The sequence below is a fragment of the Aquarana catesbeiana genome, linkage group LG11, assembly GCF_042186555.1.
Source record: "Aquarana catesbeiana isolate 2022-GZ linkage group LG11, ASM4218655v1, whole genome shotgun sequence".
Lineage (NCBI taxonomy): Eukaryota > Metazoa > Chordata > Amphibia > Anura > Ranidae > Aquarana > Aquarana catesbeiana.
The window spans coordinates 218617676-218641691 of NC_133334.1; the positions used below are offsets into that span (position 1 = coordinate 218617676).

General features: G+C 42.4%; 1 protein-coding gene across 1 annotated transcript; it reads right to left on the minus strand.

Annotated features, from left to right (window-relative positions):
- Positions 1-202: 202 nt before the first annotated feature.
- TAF6L (TATA-box binding protein associated factor 6 like) lies at positions 203-21608 on the minus strand. The gene is made up of 11 exons (XM_073605321.1): positions 21465-21608; positions 18420-18573; positions 15821-15907; positions 11559-11709; positions 11408-11458; positions 11239-11333; positions 8913-8987; positions 7432-7649; positions 5684-5816; positions 5435-5563; positions 203-1121 (listed from the first exon to the last, which is right to left on the minus strand). Exons 2-11 carry the CDS (start codon positions 18564-18566, stop codon positions 486-488), a joined length of 1722 nt encoding a protein of 573 aa, XP_073461422.1. The 5' UTR covers positions 18567-18573; positions 21465-21608; the 3' UTR covers positions 203-485.
- Positions 21609-24016: the final 2408 nt, after the last annotated feature.

The window sequence follows — 24016 nt, forward strand, 5'->3', positions numbered from 1 at the left end:
GAACCTGTTACTCTCTCAGTAGAAGTATATAGTTATTTTAAAATTGCAACTGAGAAGATGATCAGTTTTATAAGCGGTTTTGTGTCTTACCCTCCACCACATCATGGTGGTTTATAGTGGTGGGGCAAACAGAGAGGGAAAGACTGGACTACGCTGTATAACAGCCTAGATGTTAAATCAGAACATTTTCATAACAAACTAAACCCTTTATGGCATTATATTTAAATGCCCATTAAAACATATATAGCTTAAAAAAAAATGCTTGTACAAAAGCAGCAATATTCACACCTTCAAAGTATTTAGCACTCTTGACTTAAATATTTGCAGTAATGAATGTAGCAATGTCCATAAGCCCATGTTCAACTTGTTCAACATGTTCAACAATACTGCATTACAAACTCTGCCATTTTGTCCAAAAAAGGCAGAGATACAGTACATTCCTCATAACGCACTTTTAGACAAACCTTCCAGTCTCGAAATCTGTATCACAGAGGCAAATAAAGTGACAAATCTGTTGGAATCCCTCTGCGTCCAGTTTTTGCGACTCGTCCAATCATAGGCAGCTTTTGAGCATAGCGGCTGGCTGTGGCCCCAGGTCCAGTGTGGAGTTGGAAGACACTCTGAAACCTGCGTCCTCCTCCCCCTCGCCCTGCCTGTCTCCCTCCTATGAGAAAGGTAAACCGGGGGGAGCCACGTGGAGTAAGTCTACTTCTTTGGAATGCTTCTCTCACACCCAGCACCCTTTGTCCTTGCCTTGTACCTCCACGAGGGCGGGATGCAGATGTAAGAGACATCTGAGGAGGGCGCTGAGTTGGCCTGTTTGTACTTGTTACTTCTTCCTCACCATGAGCTGTTAGCTGTGGCATTTTCCGTGTCCCTTCTACAGACACTTCTTTTTTTGGCTCCTGTGTACCTTTAGGAATAATCTCTGGTTGCAAGGTTGTTCCTCCAGTGCCAAAACGCACAGCCAAGCTATCTCCAAAGAAGCAATACAACTCATTGTACATCTCTAACAAGGAGACACTCGGTGCAGATGGTAAGGATGCATAGGACTGTGGTGGAGTGTCTTTATCCGATTCACTACAGCGAGCTTTCATCTTAAGGAGACGTTCCACAGCCACCTGGGAAAAAAAAAAAAAAACACACATGGTACACCACTGGTTATGAAGAATTAAATTGGTCTTAAAATTAGTGAAAACCTGATAATGTAACAATATAGAGGTACAAATATTTTTTTTCCTGAAAAAAAAACCAAAACATTTGTTTGGGGAAAAAAAAAAAAAAAAAAATTACGTGTAAGCCCAACCCTTCTAGCTGTGCTAGCCTAACTGTCTTCTGGCCCACAAGGAATCCAGCTATTATGGAAGCAAGGGGAAGCCTCTAAGGCAGTGGTTTTCAACTCCTGTCCTCAGGACCAACCAACAGGCCAGATTTTAAGTATTACCTTGGGGAGAATACGGCAATCACTGAGCAGCAAATGATATCACCTGTGATGTATTTCAGTTATCTTGCAAACCTGGCCTGTTAGTGGGTCCTGAGGACAGGAGTTGAGAACCACTGCTGTAAAGTCTGTAGAATGAAATGACAGCATGGGGGGGAGGAAAATTAATATTTTCACTAAAAGTGGTCTAGTTTTGCAAGCACATTATGGTAGTTACAGTATGCGTTTGTTTAGAAGGCTGGATTTGGTTTGGTGGGTGGGGGGAGCAAAAAGAATGTGCACTTTGATTTGAAAGAGTACTTATCCCCTTCAACACCCTCCAAAAAGATTTGTATCCATGATCTTTTACAAAACAAATCTACAAAAACCATCACAATTTTCATTCCCTTTCAGGGCCCATTTCCACCTGAATACAATGTACCTGAGTGAAGGCATCTTTGTGTGTTTAGATGTGTTGCATTAGACAGTCCACTCCAAATAAATGGCCTGTAACACTCCTCAACATAGGCAATTGTAATTAGCTAGCTAAACGTTTAAAATTCTGCCCCCATCTTTGCAGCAGTGGCCATACTTGAAAACATCCGCCCCTTTCATGTTAGATCAGCAGTGGCCATCAATGGCAACATCCGCCCCCTTCATGTTAAATTCCGCCCCTCACCTACATGAACATGCCTCGGCACAATCTGACTGAAAAATGTCTTCAGTCGGCTATTGTGCGCAGGTGCCGTCTCGCTAACACAACAACTGATCATAAAATCAGCTGTTGTGGTATTACGTACGGCGCATGCGCAGTTTGTCCTGGGCACTATTTGATAGCGGGCACTTCTTGATAAAACTAGGTGGGTGGGGCGATGGGCGGATCCTCCCTCTGCTCTCCTGTGTTGTGCACGCTGGGAGAGAGAAAGAGGAGACAGAGAGAGAAAGCTCCCAGCCACTGCGTACTCCACACCCGCCTAGGATCGGCTGCCTGCAGGCCATTTGTAACCGGTCCGCGGGCCGGTATTTTGAGACCCCTGTTCTAGGTAGTGTTGCCGCTAAGCCCAAACCCTGCACATGCCTATTGGCCCAACACAATGATGAGCTGCCTCGCTAGCTGAAGTGAAACTGTGCCTGTCAAGAACAGGATACTGAAAAATAATGTAGGCTGTACACTTCTGGGTGTCTGCATTTCATACCGCCAGCAGGTTTTGGTATTCTTAAAGCAACAGAGTTTCCTTAAACAATATATCTGTCCAGCCTTGTTCTTTCTACGTTAATCAAAAAAACCATTAGGTACAGTTGTTCCCAAAAGTTTGCATACCCTGGCAAAAATTGTGACATTGATATTGAAAATATGATAAGGATAGTGATCATATGAAGCCATTTATTATCACATAGTTGTTTGGCTCCTTTTTAAATCATAATAACAGAAATCACCCAAATGGCCCTGATCAAAAGTTTCCATCCCCTGGAATGTTTAGCCTTGGTACAGACACACAAGGTGAAACATACAGGTTAAAATGGCAATTAAAGGTTAATTTCCCACATTTGTGGCTTTGTAAATTGCAATTAGTGTCTGTGTATAAATAGTCAATGAGTTTGTTAGCTCTCACATGGATGCACTGAGCAGGCTAGATCTCAAGCCATGGGGAGCAGAAAAGAACTGTCAAGATCTGCATAACAAAGTAATGAAACTTTATAAAGATGGAAAAGGATATAAAAAGCCTTGGATATGCCAGTCAGTATTGTTCAATCACCTATTAAGATGTGGAAAATTCTGGGATCTCTTGATACCGAGCCGAGGTTAGGTAGACCAAGAAAGATTGCTACAACCACCAGAAGAATTGTTCGGGATACAAAGAAAACCCCAGAAGTAACCTCAGAAGAAATACAGGCTGCATTGGAAAAAGACAATGGTGTTGCTTGATGGAGCACAATATGATAATACTTGAACAAAAATGAGCTGCATGGTTGTGTTGCCAGAAAGAAGCCTTTACTGCGCCAAAAACACAAATAAGCCCAGTTATAATATGCCTGACAACAGCTTCTGGCACACTGCAATCTGCAGTGACGGGACCAAAAGAGTTTTATGGTCACAACCATAGGCGTGATGTTTGGAGAGGGGGCAATAAGGCCTATAGCGACAAGATTACCACCCCCATTGTGAAGCATGGTGGTGGCTCACTGATGTTTTGGGGATGCATCAGCTCTAAAGGCACAGGGAATCTTGCGAAAATTGATGGCAAGATGAATGCAGCACGTTATCAGAAAATACTGGCAAAATATTTGCATTCTTCTGCACAAAAGCTGCACACGGGACGCTCTTAGACTTTCTAGCATGACAATGACCCCAAGCACAAGGCCAAGTTGACACCCCAGTGGATACAGCAGAAAAAGACGAAGGTTCTGGTGTGGCCATCGCAGTTTCCTGCCCTTAATATCATCGAGCCACTCTGGGGAGATCTCAAATTTGCACTTCATGTAAGACGACCAAAGACTCTGCATGACCTGGAGGCAAGAGAAATGGGCAGCTATACCACCTGCAAGAATTCAGGGTCTCATAGACAACTATCCAAAATACTGCACGCTGTCATTGATGCTAAAGGGGGCAATACACAGTATTAAGGACTCAGGGTATGCAGACTTCTGAACAGGGGTCATTCCATTTGCTTACTTGTTGCCATGTTTTGTTTTAGGATTGTGCCATTCTGTTATGAACTGCAGGTAAATATGAATCCCATAAGAATTTAAATAAGTTTTACCTGCTCACTCATGGTTTCTTTAACCACTTCAATACCCGCGTATAGACATATGACATCCACAGATGGGATCTCCCATCCTGGGTGGACGTCATATGACGGCCTCGGGTTCCCACGCGCCCGCCGCGTTGCTCGGGACCCGGTGCGTGTGCCCGGCGGCCGCGATGTCCGCCGGGCACCCGCGATTGCCCGTTAGCCGGGCCGGACCGTGGATCTGTGTGTGTAAACACACAGATCCACGTCCTGTCAGGTGAGAGGAGAGCGATCTGTGTTCCCAGTACAGCGGAACACTGATCGGTCTCCTCCCCTTGTACGTTCCCGCCCCCTACAGTTAGAAGCATTCCCTAGGAAACACATTTAACCCCTTGTGTCCCCCTAGTGGTTAACCCCTTCACTGCCTGTCACATTTACACAGTAATCAATGCAATTTTATAGCATTAATCGCTGTATAAATGTGAATGGTCCCAAAAATGTGTCAAAAGTGTTCGATGTGTCCGCATTAATGTCGCAGTCAGGAAAAAAAAAAATCGCGATCGCCGCTATTACTAGTAAAAAAAATAAATACATTTTTTTAAAAAAATGCCATAAATCTATCCCGTATTTTGTAGACGCTATAACTTTTGCGCAAACCAATCAATATACGCTTATTGCGATTTTTTTTTTACCAAAAATATGTAGAAGAACACGTATCGGCCGAAACTGAGGAAAAAATTATTTTTAAAAAAAAAATTGGGATATCTATTATAGCAAAAAGTAAAAAATATTGTGTTTTTTTCAAAATTGTCGCTCTTCTTTTGTTTATAGCGCAAAAAATAAAAAATGCAGAGGTGATCAAATACCACCAAAAGAAAGCTCTATTTGTGGGAAAAAAAGGACGTCAATTTTGTTTGGGTACAACGTCGCACGACCGCACAATTGTCGTTTAAAGTGCGACAGCGTTGAAAACGAAAAATTGGTCTGGGAAGGAAGGAGGTGAAAATACCCTGTATTGAACCGGTTAAAAAAAGGGTACATATTGTATTATAACCAATTCTCCAAGGGGATGCAAACTTTTGAGCACAACCGTACCCAACAGCAACACAAATATCTGTATATGGTTAATCTAGTGTTGAATGGTTTCAATGAACACAATTTTATTTTGACTGGAAGGTTAAATAGATTTGGATCCTTGCGGCAGAAGCATGGCTGCCTTTTACCATTTCTCATTTACAAATTTACTTATTCTTTCCCTGCTTCATATTGCAGTTTTACTTACCAAGATAGCTCCATACACCTTGTGGCCATCAGCCTTGACTTGTGCATTGGACATGGAGTGATCATCTAATACAGTCTGAAGCCCAGACCAATAGGTTGGAAGCAGCGGATACAATACTTGCTCTACTGCCTATATGTGATACAGGAGGAGAACCAAGTTAAACAAAAGACTCCTAGTATTTATTTATTCCTCTCATACAAAACACATCACAGTCCTTTTGATCTTTTTTTTTTTTTTTTCACAAGTTACCTTCCAGCCCAGGGCATGGAGACCGACAACAGCCCCATAATGAGAACAGAGCGGGCGTACAGGATCTCCCAGAACTTTCTGCAACGACTGCAAAACCTGAGTATACAGCGAGCCAGCTAAATCTCGATGTGTCCTACACAAAAGAAAGGAGCCAGATATGAGCAAATCCAACTGCAAGCATACATTTCCAGTGTTCACCTAGCTTTGTATTTTTATACGGACTACACCATAAGAACATTTACTAGTGCAAAAAACTGCACATCAAACCCAGTTAACCTATATGTACACACACAGATCAGCCATAACATTATAACCCCCCATCATAACCTGTCAAGGCAGGGACTCCACTAGACCTTGGACTTGTTTTTTTTTCAAAACATCCAACAGATTGCTCGAATGGAGATCTGGAGAATTTGGAGGCCAAGTTAACAAGTAAAATTCCTTGTTGTGTTCCTCAAACATTCCTAAATTCATCAGACAAGACCACCGTTTTCCATTGCGCTGTGGTCCAGTGCAGATGCTCATGTGTCCATTGTAGGCACTTTTGGATGTGGACACGGGTCAGCATGGGCACCCTCACCAGTCTGCAGCTACACAGCCCCATACACAAGAAACTGCAATGTACTATGTTCTGACACCTTTCTATCAGAACCAGCATCAAACATTTTTAGCATTCTGAGCTCCAGTAGCTCTTCTATTGGATAGGACTACATGGGCCAGCCTTCGCTCCCCATGGGGCTCAATGAGCCTTGGCTGCTCATGACCCTGTTGCTGGTTTTCCTTCCTTAGACCACTCTTCGTAGGTCCTGACCACATGCCACAAGAGCTGCAGTTTTGAAATTGCTCTGACATCTAGACATTACAAACTGGCCCTTGTCAAAGTCATTTTAATCCTCACACATGCCCATTTTTTTCTGCTTTCAACACATTAACTTCAGGGATAACATGTTCACTTGCTGTCTAATAAACCCGCCCACTTTCTGGTGCCATTTTAACGAGATAATCTATGTTATTAATTTTACCTCTCAGTGGTCATTATGTTCTGGCTGATTAGTATATAATGTAATGTGCAGAATGCAAGAAGTTACTACTTACATGCAAGCATGCAAAGGTCATCTCTATATTCATTGTGATTATTAGTAGCTGATCAAGCTAACAGTGTTTTGTTACCTCAACCAGTTTTCACAAGGTCTAGGTAGCACCTGGATCCCAGGACCATTCGCCATGTACTGTAGGCTCCTCATTTCTGCCTAAGCTGCAGCTAAACCCCACTCAGCCATTCAACAGTCCAATGAGACATCCTCTATTGGTCACTGGGGTTCCCACATCAGACTGATGAATGGTTGAGGTGGGCCTTGTTAGTAGTATGGATGGGGTTCATTTCCAAGTTAGGCAGAAATCAGGTCTATTACAACACTAATGTTAGTTTGCTTTTATAACTTTAAATCATCAACTGAACATTTCTTTAACCACTTGCTTACTGGGCACTTATACCCCTTTCCTGCCCAGGCAAATGTTCAGCTTTCAGTGCTGTTGCACTTTGAATGACAATTGCACGGCCATGCAACATTGTACCCAAACAAAATTTTTACCATTTTTTTTCACAGAAATAGAGCTTTGTTTTGGTAGCATTTAATCACCACTGGGTTTTTTTTTTTTGCTAAAGAAACATAAAAATACTGACATAACAAAGAAAAAAATAAAAAATAAAAGGATAGCGATGTATACACAGGTATTAGTGGGCTTACCAAATACAACTCAGCAATCCTGCACCATAGTCCCGCAAAGTCCAGTGGTCATTAAGTGGGTTTATGGAGGCAGCTAGGGGCTCAGTCACACAGTACAAAACACTCTGCATGAGACTGTATCCATAGCTACCCAAATAGAGATAAGGGTTCCACAGGAGAGACCTCACCAACTGCAACAGACGGCTCAGCTGCTCAAGATCATGACTAACAGACTTAACCTAAAAAACAAATAAATAAAAATATATAATAATAATAATAATTATAAATAATATAAAAGAGTACAAGGTTGGATATCAATAAAACAATAAAGGAGGTATTTTTGGGGAATTACAAATCTATATTTCTCTGTGCTACCTTGTATTTGTCTCAATCTCTTATGCCCCGTAGACACGGTCGGATTTTCCGACGGAAAATGTGTGATAGGACCTTGTTGTCGGAAATTCCGACCGTGTGTAGGCTCCATCACACATTTTCCATCGGATTTTCCGACACACAAAGTTTGAGAGCAGTCTATAAAATTTTCCGACAACAAAATCCGTTGTCGGAAATTCCGATCGTGTGTACACAAATCCGACGGACAAAGTGCCACGCATGCTCAGAATAAATAAAGAGATGAAAGCTATTGGCCACTGCCCCGTTTATAGTCCCGACGTACGTGTTTTACGGCACCGTTTTTTAGAACGATCGGATTTTCCGACAACTTTGTGTGACCGTGTGTATGCAAGACAAGTTTGAGCCAACATCCGTCGGAAAAAATCCTAGGATTTTGTTGTCGGAATGTCCGAACAAAGTCCGACCGTGTGTACGGGGCATAAGGCTTATAAAGCTGCCTTACCTTGAAAGCAAAAACTTGATTACTAGGTTTAAAAAGGATTTTCCTGTGAGGCTTCACCCCTGCTTACTGATACTTGTCTGAAATCAAGCTCTACATTAACAGCTGTGTCTGCCTTTGTTTTCTATTTTAGGCTTTCTTTCACCTGGTGATCTGGCCAGTAAGTCTGTTTTTCAAAAAGAACGAATTCTCTTGCAGAAGTAGCAGTTAGAGGGATGAGACAAGCCATTTATCACTGGCAGGGATACTTACAATGATCAGCTTTATGTAAAACCTTTATCCCAAAAGCAAAAAAAACTGTTTTAATTTGAAGTAACAATCATAATTACAAATGCCATTGCAAATGTGAGTCACTTCTCTCCAATCATCAGATCTAAATTTTGAATGATCCTTTTAGGAGTTTTCACAAAAGAAAAATGTAAAATAATATTCGACCTTCATCTTTCAAGGAACTGAACATGTACCTTCTTGAATGCAGTACACACAGTTCAGGACCTCTATGACAGCATTTGAATCGTTGCTTTTAGAGGAAAAAAAAAAGTGTATCTATGCCTTATTAGGTCCTGGATATTAATATATCATTAGGCGTTTGTTATTTTGCCCATCCCCCTATTTGCTGGCACACAAATGTGAATTGCAATACACTTACCCCACTCACAACATATACAAAATAAGGCAACAGGGCTGCAATCTTTGGGTTAGTTTGTAAATCCTGAAGAGCCACCTGGATAGTAATGAAGCACAAAAATAAAATATATTAAAGTAACAAAACAAACAGCACGGGAATGCCTGCATATTTTAACAGTCTGGTTTAGGGAAACTTTCAATGCAATTAAAATGGCAGGTCACATAGTTTCATAGATACTGAGTTGGAAAAAAAAAAAAAAAGAAGGACACAAGTCCATCTAGCTCAACCAACAAAAAAAAAAAAAAAAAAAAAAAAAAAAAAGGAAAAAAATAAATATAAAACCTCCTCATACTGAATCTTATACTCACAATTGATCCACAGGAAGGCAAAAGACAAGCTAAAACATGGTCAAATTTGCCCTAGCAGAGGAAAAATACATTCCCTCCTGATCCCAAGAAGGCAATTGTATATTCCCTGGATGAACAATCTTTACCAATACAGGTTAAAGTAATATTAAAGGTCTAATTCTTTTTTAAATAAAAGACATGTCATACTTACCTGCTCTGTGGTAATGGTTTTGCACAGAGCAGCCCTGATCCTCCTCTTCTGAGGTCCTCCGCCAGTGCTCCTGGCTCCCCCTCTTCTATGAGGGCCCCCATAGCATGCCAATTACTATAGGGGCACTCGTGCATGATCCCTCCCAAGCCCCACTCTGTGTGTCCATAAGACACACAGAACACGGCATGGCTCTGCCCCTGCTCCCTCATCCCGCTGCTGTCTCTGAGCCAATGAGGAGGCAGAGAGTCAGGACAGCAGCTGCTCTCTTTCACATCGCTAGATCGGGCTCGGGTGAGTATTAGGGGGGTTGCAGAAAGAGCTGCAGACTGAAGGTTTAATTTATCAATGCACTCAATAGTGTTTTAGAATAAATATATATTGGATCATCTATCAGTATACCTAAGAGGCATAGAGTGCCAAATGTACAAAATGATATGTATATCCGAGATTATCCAAGACTTGCAAAAGAAAGTCTGTGATCCTGGACTGGAAGGATCTAAAGTCATGTAGAGAACGGTATGGCTGTTTAATATGTATGATGAAAATACTGCTGTCTGTTGTTCTCGAGTCCTGACACTTGATGGGTACTATTTGAGAAATTATATACACATTGTATTTACCCACGCACTAACATGGATTATGCATTGTATTTAGTAAAATTTTTTTTAAATAAAAATGTATTGAAAGTAAAAATACTGCTGTGTAAATAAATTGACAATGCTTCTTTCCATTTTGGATCTGTTTTTGTACATGTTTGAAAAATAATTTTAGCCCCGAAGACGATGTAAAACTGCCAAACATTATATATTTGCTGAAACCAGACTCCATAGAGAATAAAATAGTGGTAGTGTAGTTCAAATTTTTTATTTCACGCAATATTACTGCAAAGGTCTGGAAAACGCAAAATTTCAGTAAAAAACACACTAATGCCCTGTACACACGGTCGGACTTTCCGACGGAATATATGTGCGGTCGGAGCTTGTTGTCGGAAATCCTGACCGTGTGTGGGCTCCATCAGACTTTTTCCACTGGAATTTCCGACACACAAAGTTTGAGAGCAGGCTATAAAATTTTCCGACAACAAAATCCGATCCTTTAAATTCCGATCGTGTGTACACAAATCCGAAGGACAAAGTGCAACGCATGCTCAGAATAAATTAAGAGACAAAAGCTATTGGCTATTGCACTGTTTATAGTCCCAACGTACGTGTTTTACGTCACCGCGTTCGGAACGATCAGATTTTCCGACAACTTTGTGTGACCGTGTGTATGCAAGACAAGTTTGAGCCAACATCCGTCGGAACAAATCCATGGATTTTGTTGTCGTAATGTCCGATCAATGTCCAACCGTGTATACGGGGCATTAGACAAACAAATGCAATAAATTACCCACATTTTTTGGTAAAATATAAAAGAAAAAGTTGCGCCGAGTAAATAGATACCCAACATACCAAACTTTAAATATGTGGGAGCCTATGAAATGGCAACAGACTTCAGTACCCTATATTTTCTATAGGCGATCCTTCAAAAGCCCCCTATAGGTATCAGTTTAGTGTTATGGAGGTGGTCTGTTGCTAGAATTATTGCTCTCACTCCAGCATGCATGGTGATATGCAACATGTATATCGCAATCAACGCTTTCAAAAGTAGGCGCCCTCAACGCATGCATTTATGTTTGTATTTGTGGAGATGGGGGGGGGGGGGGGGCGTAACTTAATGGGGTGATTCATGTAAACTTGTCTAATGCAAACTAAAGACTCTGCACACCATTTTTTATTGTTTTTCTCACCTTCATGAGATGTAAATCATCCCCCAGCACTGCTCTAGTCACACGCTGGTAATATTTTAGTAGGTCATCAGTCAGTAAAGAGACTGCAGCTGGAACTGGAGGGAGGAAATATAGATTAGCATGCAGAAATATAGATAGCATGTGCAGGGCAATACATAAAAAGACTTACCTGTACCCTGAGGCTCCAGGTTTCCTTTACCATCCAGGTAAGAGACATGGACTGAAAGGGAAAAAAAAAAAAAGGAAGAGATTAGCCCAATGAATAATAAGTAACATAAATAAATCACCACTTAGTAACTCAATAAATAGAAATGTCATACCCCTCACTGCAGTCTCAGCTGTCCCCTTGGGAATGTTTGTGGCCAAAGCCAGTTCCACTAGATTGATATCACGGTCCTCTGCACAATGACAATCACCATCTCTGACACTTCGAAATGAAACTGGATCAGGTGATCCATGGCCATACACAGGCTGAAAGAAATATTACGTTTACCCAAAAGTATTCAGCTTTATTCTTCTAAATTATTATCATCAAGTTTGGCAGTTCTCAATACAATGCTTCGTAAATGACACTGAACCAATTATGGTGACCTGGCTGTAAAATGTCTAGTAAGGATGACAGTACATTCAACAAATTTACATAACTCAAAGGGGACTGACATATTTTCAGGTCTTTATGATTGCAAAATAACTTTTGTTTATTCCCTGCACTAGTTATATGAACTATGATTTATATGTGGAGTTGTCATCAGATTTATTGTAGTCACATTTTTTCCCCTCAATGTTTTTTTTTTGTACAGCACAGGTTCAATATTGAGTTGGCCCACCTTTAGCAGCTATAACATCTTCAACTCTTCTGGGAAGGCTGTTCACAAGGTTTAGGAGTGTCTATGGGAATGTTTGACCATTCTTCCAGAAGTGCATTTGTGAGGTCAAGCACTGATGTTGGATGAGAAGGCCTGGCTCGCAGCCCCCCGCTCTAATTCATCCCAAAGGTGTTCTATCGGGTTGAGGTCAGGACTCTGTGCCAGTCAAGTTCCTCCACCCCAAACTCGCTCATCCATGTCTTTATGGACCTTGCTTTGTGCACTGGTCCAAATCATTTGTTGGAGGGGGTGGGGGGTTATGGTGTGGGGTTGTTTTTCAGGGGTTGGGCTTGGCCCCTTATTTCCAGTGAAGGGAACCCTAATGCCCCATACACACGATCAGAAATTCCGTCAGAAAAAACTTGGATGGTTTTTCCGACGGAATTCTGCTCAAGCTTACCTTGCATACACACGGTCACACACCAAAAGTTCACCAAGAATGCAGTGACATACAACACTACGACAAGCCGGAAAAATGAAGTTCAATGCTTCTGATCATGCGTCGAATTGTTTCTAAGCATGCGTGATTTTTTGCATGTCTGAATTGCATACAGATGAATGTAATGTCGGATAGGAACTTTTTCCAACCGAAAAATAGAGAACCTTCTCTCAATCTTTTGCTGGCTGGAATTCTGCCAACAAAAGTCCGATGGAGCATACACACGGTCGGAATTTCTGACCAAAAGCTCACATCCGACTTTTGCTGGCAGAATTTCTGATCGTGTGTATGGGGAATTAGGCCTCATGTACACTGCTGCTGGTAAATGGACGTTTAGGAGCAGTTGGGCATTTTTTTCCAACTGCTCCTGAACTCTCCTCTGTTATCTTATCAATACATGCACACAGGGCCATTTCTAGGCAGTTGAGTTTAGAGGCTTTTTTTGAAACACAAAAAAAATGGGTTCAGAAACTGAGTTTAGAGGAATTTCAAGTGCCAAACGCTCCTAAAACGTGGCTAAACACGGTAGCTCGTTTACAGGCTTTTTTTTTTCTTAAATAGCCAAAAATGAAAATGTATTTTTTTCTTTTAAAACACTTCTAAAAACGCAAACGTGGCATGTAAACGTGGCAAAACAGACATTTTAAACATGGGTTACTATCTGTCAAGTTACTGTAAATAGTTCAGGAGAGGTTGTAAAAATGTCCCGTGTACATGAAGCCTTAAGGCGTCAGCATACTAAAACATTTTGGACAATTTCATGCTCCCAACTTTGTGGGAACAGTTTAGGGATGGCCCCTTCCTGTTGCAACATGACTGTGCACCAGTGCACAAAGCCAGGTCCATAAAGACATGGATGAGCAAGTTTGGGGTGGAGCAACTTGACTGGCCTGCACAGAGTCCTGACCTCAACCCGATAGAACACCTTTGGGATGAATTAGAGACTGCTAGCCAAGCCTTCTTGTCCAACATCAGTACCTGACCTCACAAATGCACTTCTGGAAGAATGGTCAAATATTCCCATAAACACACTCCTAAACCTTGTGAATAGTCTTCCCAGAAGAGTTGGAGCTGTTATAGCTGCAAAGGGTGGGCCAACGCAATATAGAATCCTATGGACTAAGACTGGGATGCCATTAAAGTTCATGTGTATGGAAAGGCAGGTGTCCCAATACTTTTGGTAATATAGGGTATATATTAAAAAGTGATTGTAAACCCTAGTTTAAACAAAAAATAATAATAATAATAACATAAATATCATACTTACCTCCACTGTGCAGTTCGTTTTGCACAGTGTGGCCCCGATCCTCAAATTCTGGGGTCCCCCTACAGCGCTATCAGTTCCTCCCTGCATCAGTAAACCCCCTAGGAGAAGTGCTCTCCCTGGGGGTTACCTTGCGGTCACGCTCCCATGTCCAGCATTTGTGTCCATAGACACAGAATGCCGGACTCTGCCCCGCCCCCCGCGTCACTGGATTTGATTTACAGCAGTGGGAGCCAATGGCTGCGCAGCTATCAATCTATCCATTCAAGAGCCGAGACAATGGGCAGAGAGGTAGAGCGTGTCTCCTCTGAGGGAACAAATGGGCTCAGGTGAGTAAAATGGGAGGGCTGCTCAGTGTCAGAAGGCTTTTCACCTTAATGCATAGGATGCATTAAGATGAAAAAACATGAGGGTTCACAACCCCTTTAAGGTTGAATGTTTTGCACACATACAGTGTTTTAAGTACATCTTAGGGAAACTACCTGTAAGCCCTAGTAACATGAAAAGGTCCAGCCCCAGCAGTTCTCAAGTATTCTCTGGAAAGAAAGTGGGAATTACACACTTCAATTACACTGGTTAACTGTAACTAGTACAGTGTTTGAACTACACTTTCCAAAGTAATGTAATCAAAAACTGTAGTCTGTGGGAAGCAGGGATACTTTCCCCATGTCTTAGGGATAGGGGACAGAGCTCCTGGACATGGTGCGTGTCTGAGGGGATGGAGCATGCAACGGTGGATAGGTTAGGGTAACAGTTAAATGATGTGTAAATCTGATAATTAAAAATGCATTAAAAGGTTTAAAATGAAAATGTCATTTATTAAAGAGGAAGTAAACCCTTATGGTTTTTACTTCCTCTTTATTCCCCTGTAAAGTAAAAGCATAATGGGCTAGTATACATCGCATACTAGCCCATTATGTTGCACTTACCTGCAAATGAAGCCCGCGATGTCCACACTGGTGGAAGCATCCATCGTCACTCCTTTTCCTTCCGGGGCCGTGGACTCCGGTTCTGTGACTGGCCAGAGTCGCGGGAGCCGACGGTCACAGCACAGGCCCTATAAAAACGGCATGATCATGCCCTTTCTAAAGTGTGCATGCGCCAATGACACTGGCGCAAGCGTATATTGTAAATATCTCCTAAACCGTGCAGGTTTAGGAGATATTTCCAGTACCTACAGGTAAGCCTTATTATAGGCTTACCTGTAGGGAAAGGTGGCCTGTAAGGGTTTACAACCACTTTAATGGTAGTTTCAAGATTTTAAACCTGCAGCTTTCATGAAAATTAGAGTTGGTGATCCCGCCATGAAGGTCTTTTTTCAGGTACTTCCTGTGTGGGTGACCAATACTGTCTCCCAACTGAGTTTCTGTGTTGTCACACTGGCCAAAGATTGAGACTACAAGTGGCTGTTACATTACACAGGCATTGCCCACTGTTGTCACCACCATGAAATCCATCCTGAGAAATGTCATGCAGCCATTGCTGACGAACATGGACACAGGCATGAAGTGGCTGCAAAGAGGCTGCTAGAGATCAGCAGCTCTGAGATTCAACAGATAATGTTAAAAGAGATAATTAGCATTTTATCTAAAAGACAGAAATTGCTCATAACATGTAGTACAAACTAAATGTCATTCATTTAGGGTTTCCATCCATTTGAGTAGGGTAAAGTTGTTTTTAAATCTTAAGTTAATGATTATGTGTTCATTTTAGGTGTTTAGGTAATAAGTTTAAGTGATAGTAGTAGATGAGAATTCATGGACATTTGGGGAATCACTTTATTTTGAGCTTGTTGTCAGAGGTAAATACTCCACAATAAGGTACTAGCACCACCATACAGCAACCTGAAGCTTATCAAAAACTTGTTCAGGGCATATAAGAGGCAGTAACACTGCTCATAATGGAAGAATGCAGGTGAGTAGGAATTGTGATATGAAGCACAGTTCAGCTGACTGGCAGACCTGTATCATAATAGTATGAAGGAGTTTTACTTAGAAATCATAGTTAACATACCTCAACGTTGCTCCAGCGAAGAGCGCGGTTAAAGTCCTCTACAGTCAGTCTTCTACGCCTACAGTGCCTGAGTGACTGAGCACTAAACTGAGACACAAAAAGTGAGAACATTATGTACAAAAGTGCAGAGAAAAATAAAGACATTTCTACAACTTGGGGACTGCTTATTAACCACTTAAGCCTCTTTCTGAGATGTGTTGTTTACAAGTTAAAAACAGTTTTTATTTGCTCGAAAATTACTTAGAACCCCCAAACATTATACATTTTCTTTTCTAACACCCTAGAGAATAAAATGGCAATCGTTGCAATACTTTCTGTCACACTGTATTTGCGCAGCGGTCTACAAGCTTTTTTTTGTGGAAAAAAATAAAATACACATTTCTGAATTAAAAATAATAAGGCAACAGTAAAGTTAGTCTAATTTTTTTTTTAATTTCGTGAAAGATAATGTTACACCGAGTAAATTGATACCCAACATGTCACGCTTCAAAACTGCACCCGCTGGTGGAATGACGACAAACTTTTACCCTTAAAAATCTCCATAGGCAACGATTAAAAAAATTCTACAGGTTGCATGTTTTGAGTTACAGAGGGGGTCTAGGGCTAGAATTATTGCTCTCGCTCTACCGATCGGGGCAATACCTCACGTGTGTGGTTTGAACACCGTTTTCATATGCGGGAGCTACTCATGTATGCATTCGCTTCTGCAGGTGAGCTCGGCGGGACAGGGAGCATTTAAAAAAAAAATATTTTTTTTCTTATTTATTTTATCTTTTATTATTTGTTTTTACACTGTTCTTTTAAAAAAATATAATTGTGTCACTTTTATTCCTATTACAAGGAATGTAAACATCCCTTGTAATAGAAAAAAAGCATGACAACACCTCTTAAATATGAGATCTGAGGACCTCAGATCTCATATTTACACTAAAATGCAATAATAAAAAAAAAAAATTTGTCATTTGAAAAAAAAATAAAAATGGCCCTTTAAGAGCTATGTGCGGAAGTGACATTTTCACGTCGCTTCCGCCCTGCAATGGTATGGAGACGGGTGGGGGCCATCTTCCCCTCACTCGTCTCCATACCCAGCCAGCAGAAGGACCCGATCCCCTCCGCCGCTGCCAACGGCTCCGGTAAGCGGCGGAGGGCACCGGAGGCCCCTCTCCCACCGCCCATAAAAGTGATCTTGCGGCGAATCCCCTGCAGAGACCACCATTATCGGAAACCGGACCGCCGGCCAAAGAAGAGTATACCAGGGTTATGGCAGCTGGCTGCTGCCATAACAAAGATATCCCTCCTCAAAGTTAGGACGTAGATCGGCATGTGGCAGTCCGGAAGTGGTTAAGGCCTCATGTACACTGGATGTTTTTACAGCTGTATTTGGCTTCAGGTGTTTTTTCTGCAGCCAGTAAACTCCCCAGCATGTTAACCTATGTGTCCATGCACACATACGCTGTTATCAGTGTTTTTTGGCAGGGGCATCTGCTGGCTGGAAAAAAAAACAACTCAGAACTAGTGGGATTTAAGGCCTCATGCATACTGGACATTAAAAAAAACGCCAGTAGCATTAGCTATAGAAAGCTGTAACTGTACAAAGAGTTTTGCAGCGTTTTTTTTAGTAAAACTATACTTTAACAAAAGATTATGGTTTAAAAACACTGATAAATGCAAAACAGCCACGTTTTTAAGCTTTTATCAGTTACCCCCACTAGTTCTGGGGTTTTTTTCCAGCCAGAAAACGCCCCTGTCAAAAAAAATAACAGCCACTGGGGTTGATTTACTAAAGGCAAATCCACTTTGCACTACAAGTACACTTGGAAGTGCAGTCACTTTAGATCTGAGGGGAAGATCTGAAATGCTGGGAAGCTCTGCTGATTTTATCATCCAATCCTATACAAGCAAAAATGCTGTTTTTTATTTTCCTTGCATGTCCCCCTCAGACCTACAGAGACTGCACTTCCAAGTGCACTTGTAGCGCAAAGTGGATTTGCATCTAGTAAATAAAACCCTATGTGTGCATGGACACATAGGATAACATGCTGGGGAGTTTACTGGCTTCAGGAAAAAAAAACGCCTGAAGCAAAAACAGCAGCTGTAAAAACGCCCAATGTGAGGCCTAAGAGGAGTTTTTCAGCTGTAAAAACACTCAAACACTGAATAGCCACTTTTTTCAGCTTTTTTAAGCTTTTATCAGAGTTAATCAACCATAAGCTTTTATAGTCTTACAAAAAAAAAAAAAAAAAAAAAAGGAAGAAGAAGAAGGAGGAGGTAAAAAAACACAACAGCTGAAAAAAAGCTACTGCAAAGCTCATTCTACAGCTACAGCTTTGTACAGGTAATGCTGCTGGCGTTTATATAACGTCCAGCGTGCCCGAGGCCTAAAACACAACCACATCTAGTAAATGTATTGGGAATAGCAACAATTAACATCAAAATACATGCACATCAGTGTTACACATAATACAATGAATATTCCAATGTGCACAGGTTTTCCCAATAAGAAATAAGGCTCTCTTATATTTCTCAAGCAAGGACTTGCCATTGCTGTGTAGCTGCTATTCATAAGATGCCATGTCTGACAAGTAAGCTCTATATATACCTGAGTAATTTCCCGCAGCCTGTAACACACATCCTCTGCCAGTAATGCAGCAACCTCATCGGTGATTTCTAGACCCACACTTTCTGCAGTCAGACGAACCGAGTCCTGACACAGCTCCACATAGCGCCGATCCTCCGTGTGAGACATCCCGGGACTGAAACAATAGGAACATTGTTTATATACACTTAGACAGTATGAGGAGTAAACAGTTGGGGGGGATTTATTAAAAACAGAAGCACACAGAATCTGGTGCAGCTGTGTATAGCAACCAATCAGCTTTTAGGTTTTATCGTCAATGCTTAAAGCAGAACTACACTGAGCACCACAAGCCAAAAATGCTATTTAACCTCCCTGGCGGTATGATTATTTCGGATTTTAGGTGCTGAAAGCGGTACAATTATTTTGCATGGAAATTTGGCGTTTTATATTGTAGGTCTGTAAATCTTAACAATAACACACTTAAATCTGTCCAAACCAGAGTCTAGTAGATATCTCGGGTATGATAAAGTTTGAAACACAAAAACATAAATTATAATATAATAAATAAAAATAAATAATTAAAAAAAATTAAAAAAAATAGTAATAAAATAAATTTCCCCACAATTCACTATCGCTCAATTCTGCAAGTGTTCTAATTTACTATCGCTGTTTTCTAGCTGGTCTAAAGCCACTTTTGACGTAAAGGGACACTTTTTGGTTGCTATGGACAATCTCCAGTTTCCAGGCAGAAAGAACAGTGTATATCATGTAAAACTGCATGCAGGGCATGGGCCAAAGCACTGGGGACAAAAGGGATGTGAAATCATTTCATACAGTACTGTAATCTGTAAGATTACAGTACTGTATGTGTTATGATTTTGACAGTTTTTTGAATTTGCCGCCAGGCTCCGCCCCCGTGCGTCGCGCCGCTCGCAGGGAACGGAGCCTGGCACAGAGAGGCTTCGGAGGAGGACGGAGCCCTCAGACACTGCGGGGGACATCGCAGGATCCCGGGGACAAGGTAAGTAACGCCGCCCCAGGATCCTGCAATGCGATCCCGAGTGTGGCTCGGGGTTACCGCTAATGGTCCTGAATTTTAACCCCGAGCCACACTCGGGAAAACCGCCAGGGAGGTTAATTCATCCATTCATGCCTCAATGCTTTTGTTTGCTAAGAAAGTACTTTGAATTCCCCCCCCCCCCTCCCCCTTTAGAATTTCTGGTTGTGGTCATCCTGAGTAAGGGCAGATGAGTCATGTAGCATTTACTTCCTGGAATCCATCTGTCCTTAGCTCGGGCATGAGGGTGTACTTAGCTGAGAAAACCCCTCCTCTTCTCATGAAGACTTCTGGGATGTATGACATCATTTATATAATTCAAGACCTACATTGCTTTGGGTTTGTCCAAAGAAATTTGATAGACTTTGGTCGGTTTGGATGTCTGAAGTATGAGGACACATAGGAGGTAAAAAATTTGTGGATTTTACTTCTATGCTATGAATTTATATCTGGTTGCCTTGATTAGTTAGAAGTAAAATCAACTAATTAAAAAAAAAAAAAAAATATATATATATATATATATATATATATATATATATATATATATATATATATATATATATATATATATATATATATATATATATATATCAATCCTGCATTGTTTTTTCTTTTACATTATGAAATACTTACCTTAGAATGAAGCGTCGGCATCACCTCCCGGTTACCACTGAGGGTAACTGCAATGTTGCCTCGGCGATTCTTATGGGTTCGCGGCTCTGGCGCTGTGAGTGGCTGGAGCTGTGATGACGTCACTCCCACGCGGCAGTCCTCTTTCCGGCAAGGAGCTCTGATTTCCCATCAGCGTCTACCGGACCTTCAGAACGCATGCGCCGCTGACGTCAGCACGGAAGGCGAATATCTCCTAAACCATACAAGTTTAGGAGATATTAATTTTACCTACAGGTAAGCTTTATTGTACGCTTACCTGTAGGTAAAAATCACCTACAGGGGTATAAAACCACGGAATTCCGCTTAAAATAAAAAAAAATACTGCAGCTGCTGACTTTTAATAATCGGACACTTACCTGTCCCAGGGTCCAGCGATGCGGGGGATCGAAGCCCCGCTTGTCTCCCCCTTCGCTCGGCGGTGCCGGCATTGTAACTGTGGGCGCCTGGCTGTGGCTTCACAGCCGGGCACCCACTGCGCATGCGCGCCGTGACTGGCTGCGCAATCATCTGGGACCTGTGACGTGTCCTAGATGATTGCCTAGAGGGAGGGGGCAGAGCTGATCTCCCTTGCGGCTCCGAGGGAAGTGACGTAAGGAGCCGATGTGAGTAAGGAGGCAGATTATGAGGGACCCCCTACCAACAGGCATTAAGAGATTTTCTCCAAATGTTTTTTTATTTCATGCACATTAATGAAAAAAATTTTTTTTTTTGGGTGGAACTCCACTTTAACAGCCACAAGAGATATAGATTCACTTTGTGTACACCAAATACTTTTGCTCACCCAAGTATTACCTAGTAAAAACAGTAATGATATCACTATGCTGTATATAGCCTGTGTAGAGAGCTGTGGGAGGGGCTGAGCAGACTCCACCCACTACAGGCTGCACGCAGAAACTACAGGAGGGGGCGGAGCCAAGACCAGTCACCCTGCACAAGGAGAGAGCAGCAGTGAGCGGTCTGTATAGCCAAGCTTCACATTGGATTACTGCACAGATCTGGAATACACAAATCACACCAATATTCCACATGATAAATGTAATGGCTGATTATAGAGTGGAATGACTGTGTGTCTTTTCTATCTGCCCCCCCTAGTACTTTACAAGGATAGGAGGAGGTACGTATACACAGCCTGTCCCCGGGGTAATAGTAGTCAGCTCTCCCATTGTACACACACTGAATATCAACCATTCCCATTTGCCTCTATTTGACGTCACGACGTACTCCTCTCCCAACAAGCACCGCGCTCACGTACATCGCTCCGAGGCCTCTGCCGTAAAGCACTGCGCATGCTTCTATCTAATGGCCGCAGATAACTGAGCGAAGATGGAGAAACTCACCGAGCGACCCCCGTCTCCTCACCGACTATGGAGCTCGTATTCCCCGCCGCCTCACAGCTCGCATGTCCCGTCAGCGGGGCGTACACATCGCTGATTGGCCAACGTTCTTGTCATGTGATCAGAGGGCTGTGTGCCTGGCTCGGATTGGTGGAGATACATGTGCGGTGTGTAGCGTGCAAACCGCATCTGCTGTTCTTCCGGAAAGCAGAATCTAAACTCCTGATTGGACGTGACTCCAGTTGTGGAAATTGCCCCAGTCTGTGTGTATGGCGCCCCATACTATGAGGGATCGATGTCCTTTTCAACATAGCAAACAAATCGGACATCAACTGAGCAAGACATAAATGGGATGGCCGAGCAATCAGTGACAGTGGTGGTCACAGGCAACCCAAGTTGATCGGTTGTGGCATAAAAAAAAAAAATCTATTTTGTTTGTTCGCGCCCAGTGGGACATGTTTATTAATAAAGGAAAAGTCCTCTATTAATGTGTAGATTGATCGTAAGTGATTCACAACCAACTCACGGGGGCCTGGGCAATAGGAGATTATGGGGCCCCCAGGTGCCGCGTGGCAGCCATCATTTTGATGCAACATTAATGTGGGGCATACCCATGCAGAGTGGCAGTGGACTTAAAACGGGCAACCCAGTAAAGGCACCAGAAGCCCCTCATGGGTAGTGTCCCACAGGATCATGGGCCCCTGGGCAAAATAATTCACTGGGACCTCCACCAGGGAGATGCTGGCCTGCGGCACGCATAGTGCACCATGGTGAACAATGGGCATGGCCAGTGGGAGAGGCTTAAAGGAGGATTGAACAGAATCCAACATGTCTGTTCAACAGAAGTCGATTGTTAGATCGACTTCTGTTGAGCGGCAGTGGGCACACATGGATCAAACAGTCTACACAGACATATACACAGTGTACATACACAGACATACACACTAGAGGTCGACCCATATGGGTTTTTCTCTGGCCGATGCCAATATTTAGAAATCGCGGCGGCCGATATATGATGCCGATTTTTTTTTTTCCTTCATCTCATAAAATCTAACAGTTAGACCCCTTTCACACCGAGGGCGTTTTGCAGGCGCTATAGCGTTAAAAATAGTGCCTGCAATCCGCCCTCAAACAGCTGCAGCATTGTCTCCAGTGTGAAGGCCCGAGGGTTTTCACACCGGAGCGCTGCGCTGGCAGGACGGGAAAAAAAGTCCTGCCAGCAGCTTCTCTGGAGCGGTGTGTTTACCGCTCCTCCACCGCTGTTCCCCATTTAAATCAATGGGGCAGCGCTGGGATACCGCCGGCAAAACGCCACTATTGCGGCGCATTGTGGGCGGTTTTAACCCTTTCTCGGCCCAGGTGTTTTCACACTGAGGCGATGCGCTGGCAGGATGTTAAAAAAGTCCTGCAAGCAGCATCTTTGGAGCGGTGTATACCGCTACTCCACGACTCCTGCCCATTGAAATGAATGCGCACCGCTGCCGAAGCGCCTGCAAAGTGATTCGGCAACGGCGCTTCACGGGCGCATTCAACCCCATCCTCGGGCGCTAGCTGGGTTATAAGCGCCCTGCTAGCAGCCGAATAGCGCCGCTAAAATGGTGGTAAAGCGCCGCTAAAACTAGCAGCGTTTTACCGTAAACGCATGCCCGCTCCAGTGTGAAGGCAGCCTTAAGTAATAAGTGATACAGAAAATTTCTTACATTTAAACAGGTAATCAAAACTTTTGGACGAAAAAAAAATGGGCTAACTTTACTGCCTAAGTTTTTTTTTAAATTCATTAGTGTATTTTTTCCCCCCAAAAAATGCGTTTGAAAGACCGCTACGCAAATACTGTGTGACATAAAATATTGCAGCAACCGCTATTTTATTCCCTAGAGTCTCTGGTAAAAAAAAATATATATATATAATTTTTGGGGGTTCTAAGTGATTTTCTAGCAGAAAATACAGGATTTTTACTTGTAAGCAACAAATGTCAGAAAAGATTTAGTCTTTAAATGGTTAAACTGAGAACTCCTCCACAGGGAGTTCAGTTCATTGACAAGTGGAAGCATTGTATTGTTTTAGTTTCCTTTATCAGACTTGGCAGGCTGCCCAGAGAGGAGAGAAGTCGCTCCACCGAAGACTTCAGGCAACTTGCATTGACTTCTATTACAGAAGTCATTTGCAAGTCGCGCTGAAGTTCTAATCGGCCTTTTATATCAGCACAATCGGCCGATGCCGATTAATTAAAAAACGCCAAATATCGGCTGGCCGATATATCGGTCGACCTCTAATACACACTATACACAAACACACACAGTTCAGTGCGTTTTTGATACAATTTGCTAGGTTCCAGTACAGTTCTGTGCAGAAAAATGCAGCGCGCTCTACTTTATTTTTTTTCACCGGAAACTGACTGCACTGGTGTGAACTAGAGCTATTGGAATACATAGAAAACACTGTGCATGCATTTTTAGTGCAGAAAAAAAGCGCACGGGACTGCATCTGGTGTGAACTAGCACTTAGTTCAAATTAGCCAGCTTAGTTTTTTCAATCAGGCAGCAGTCCCTCCCACC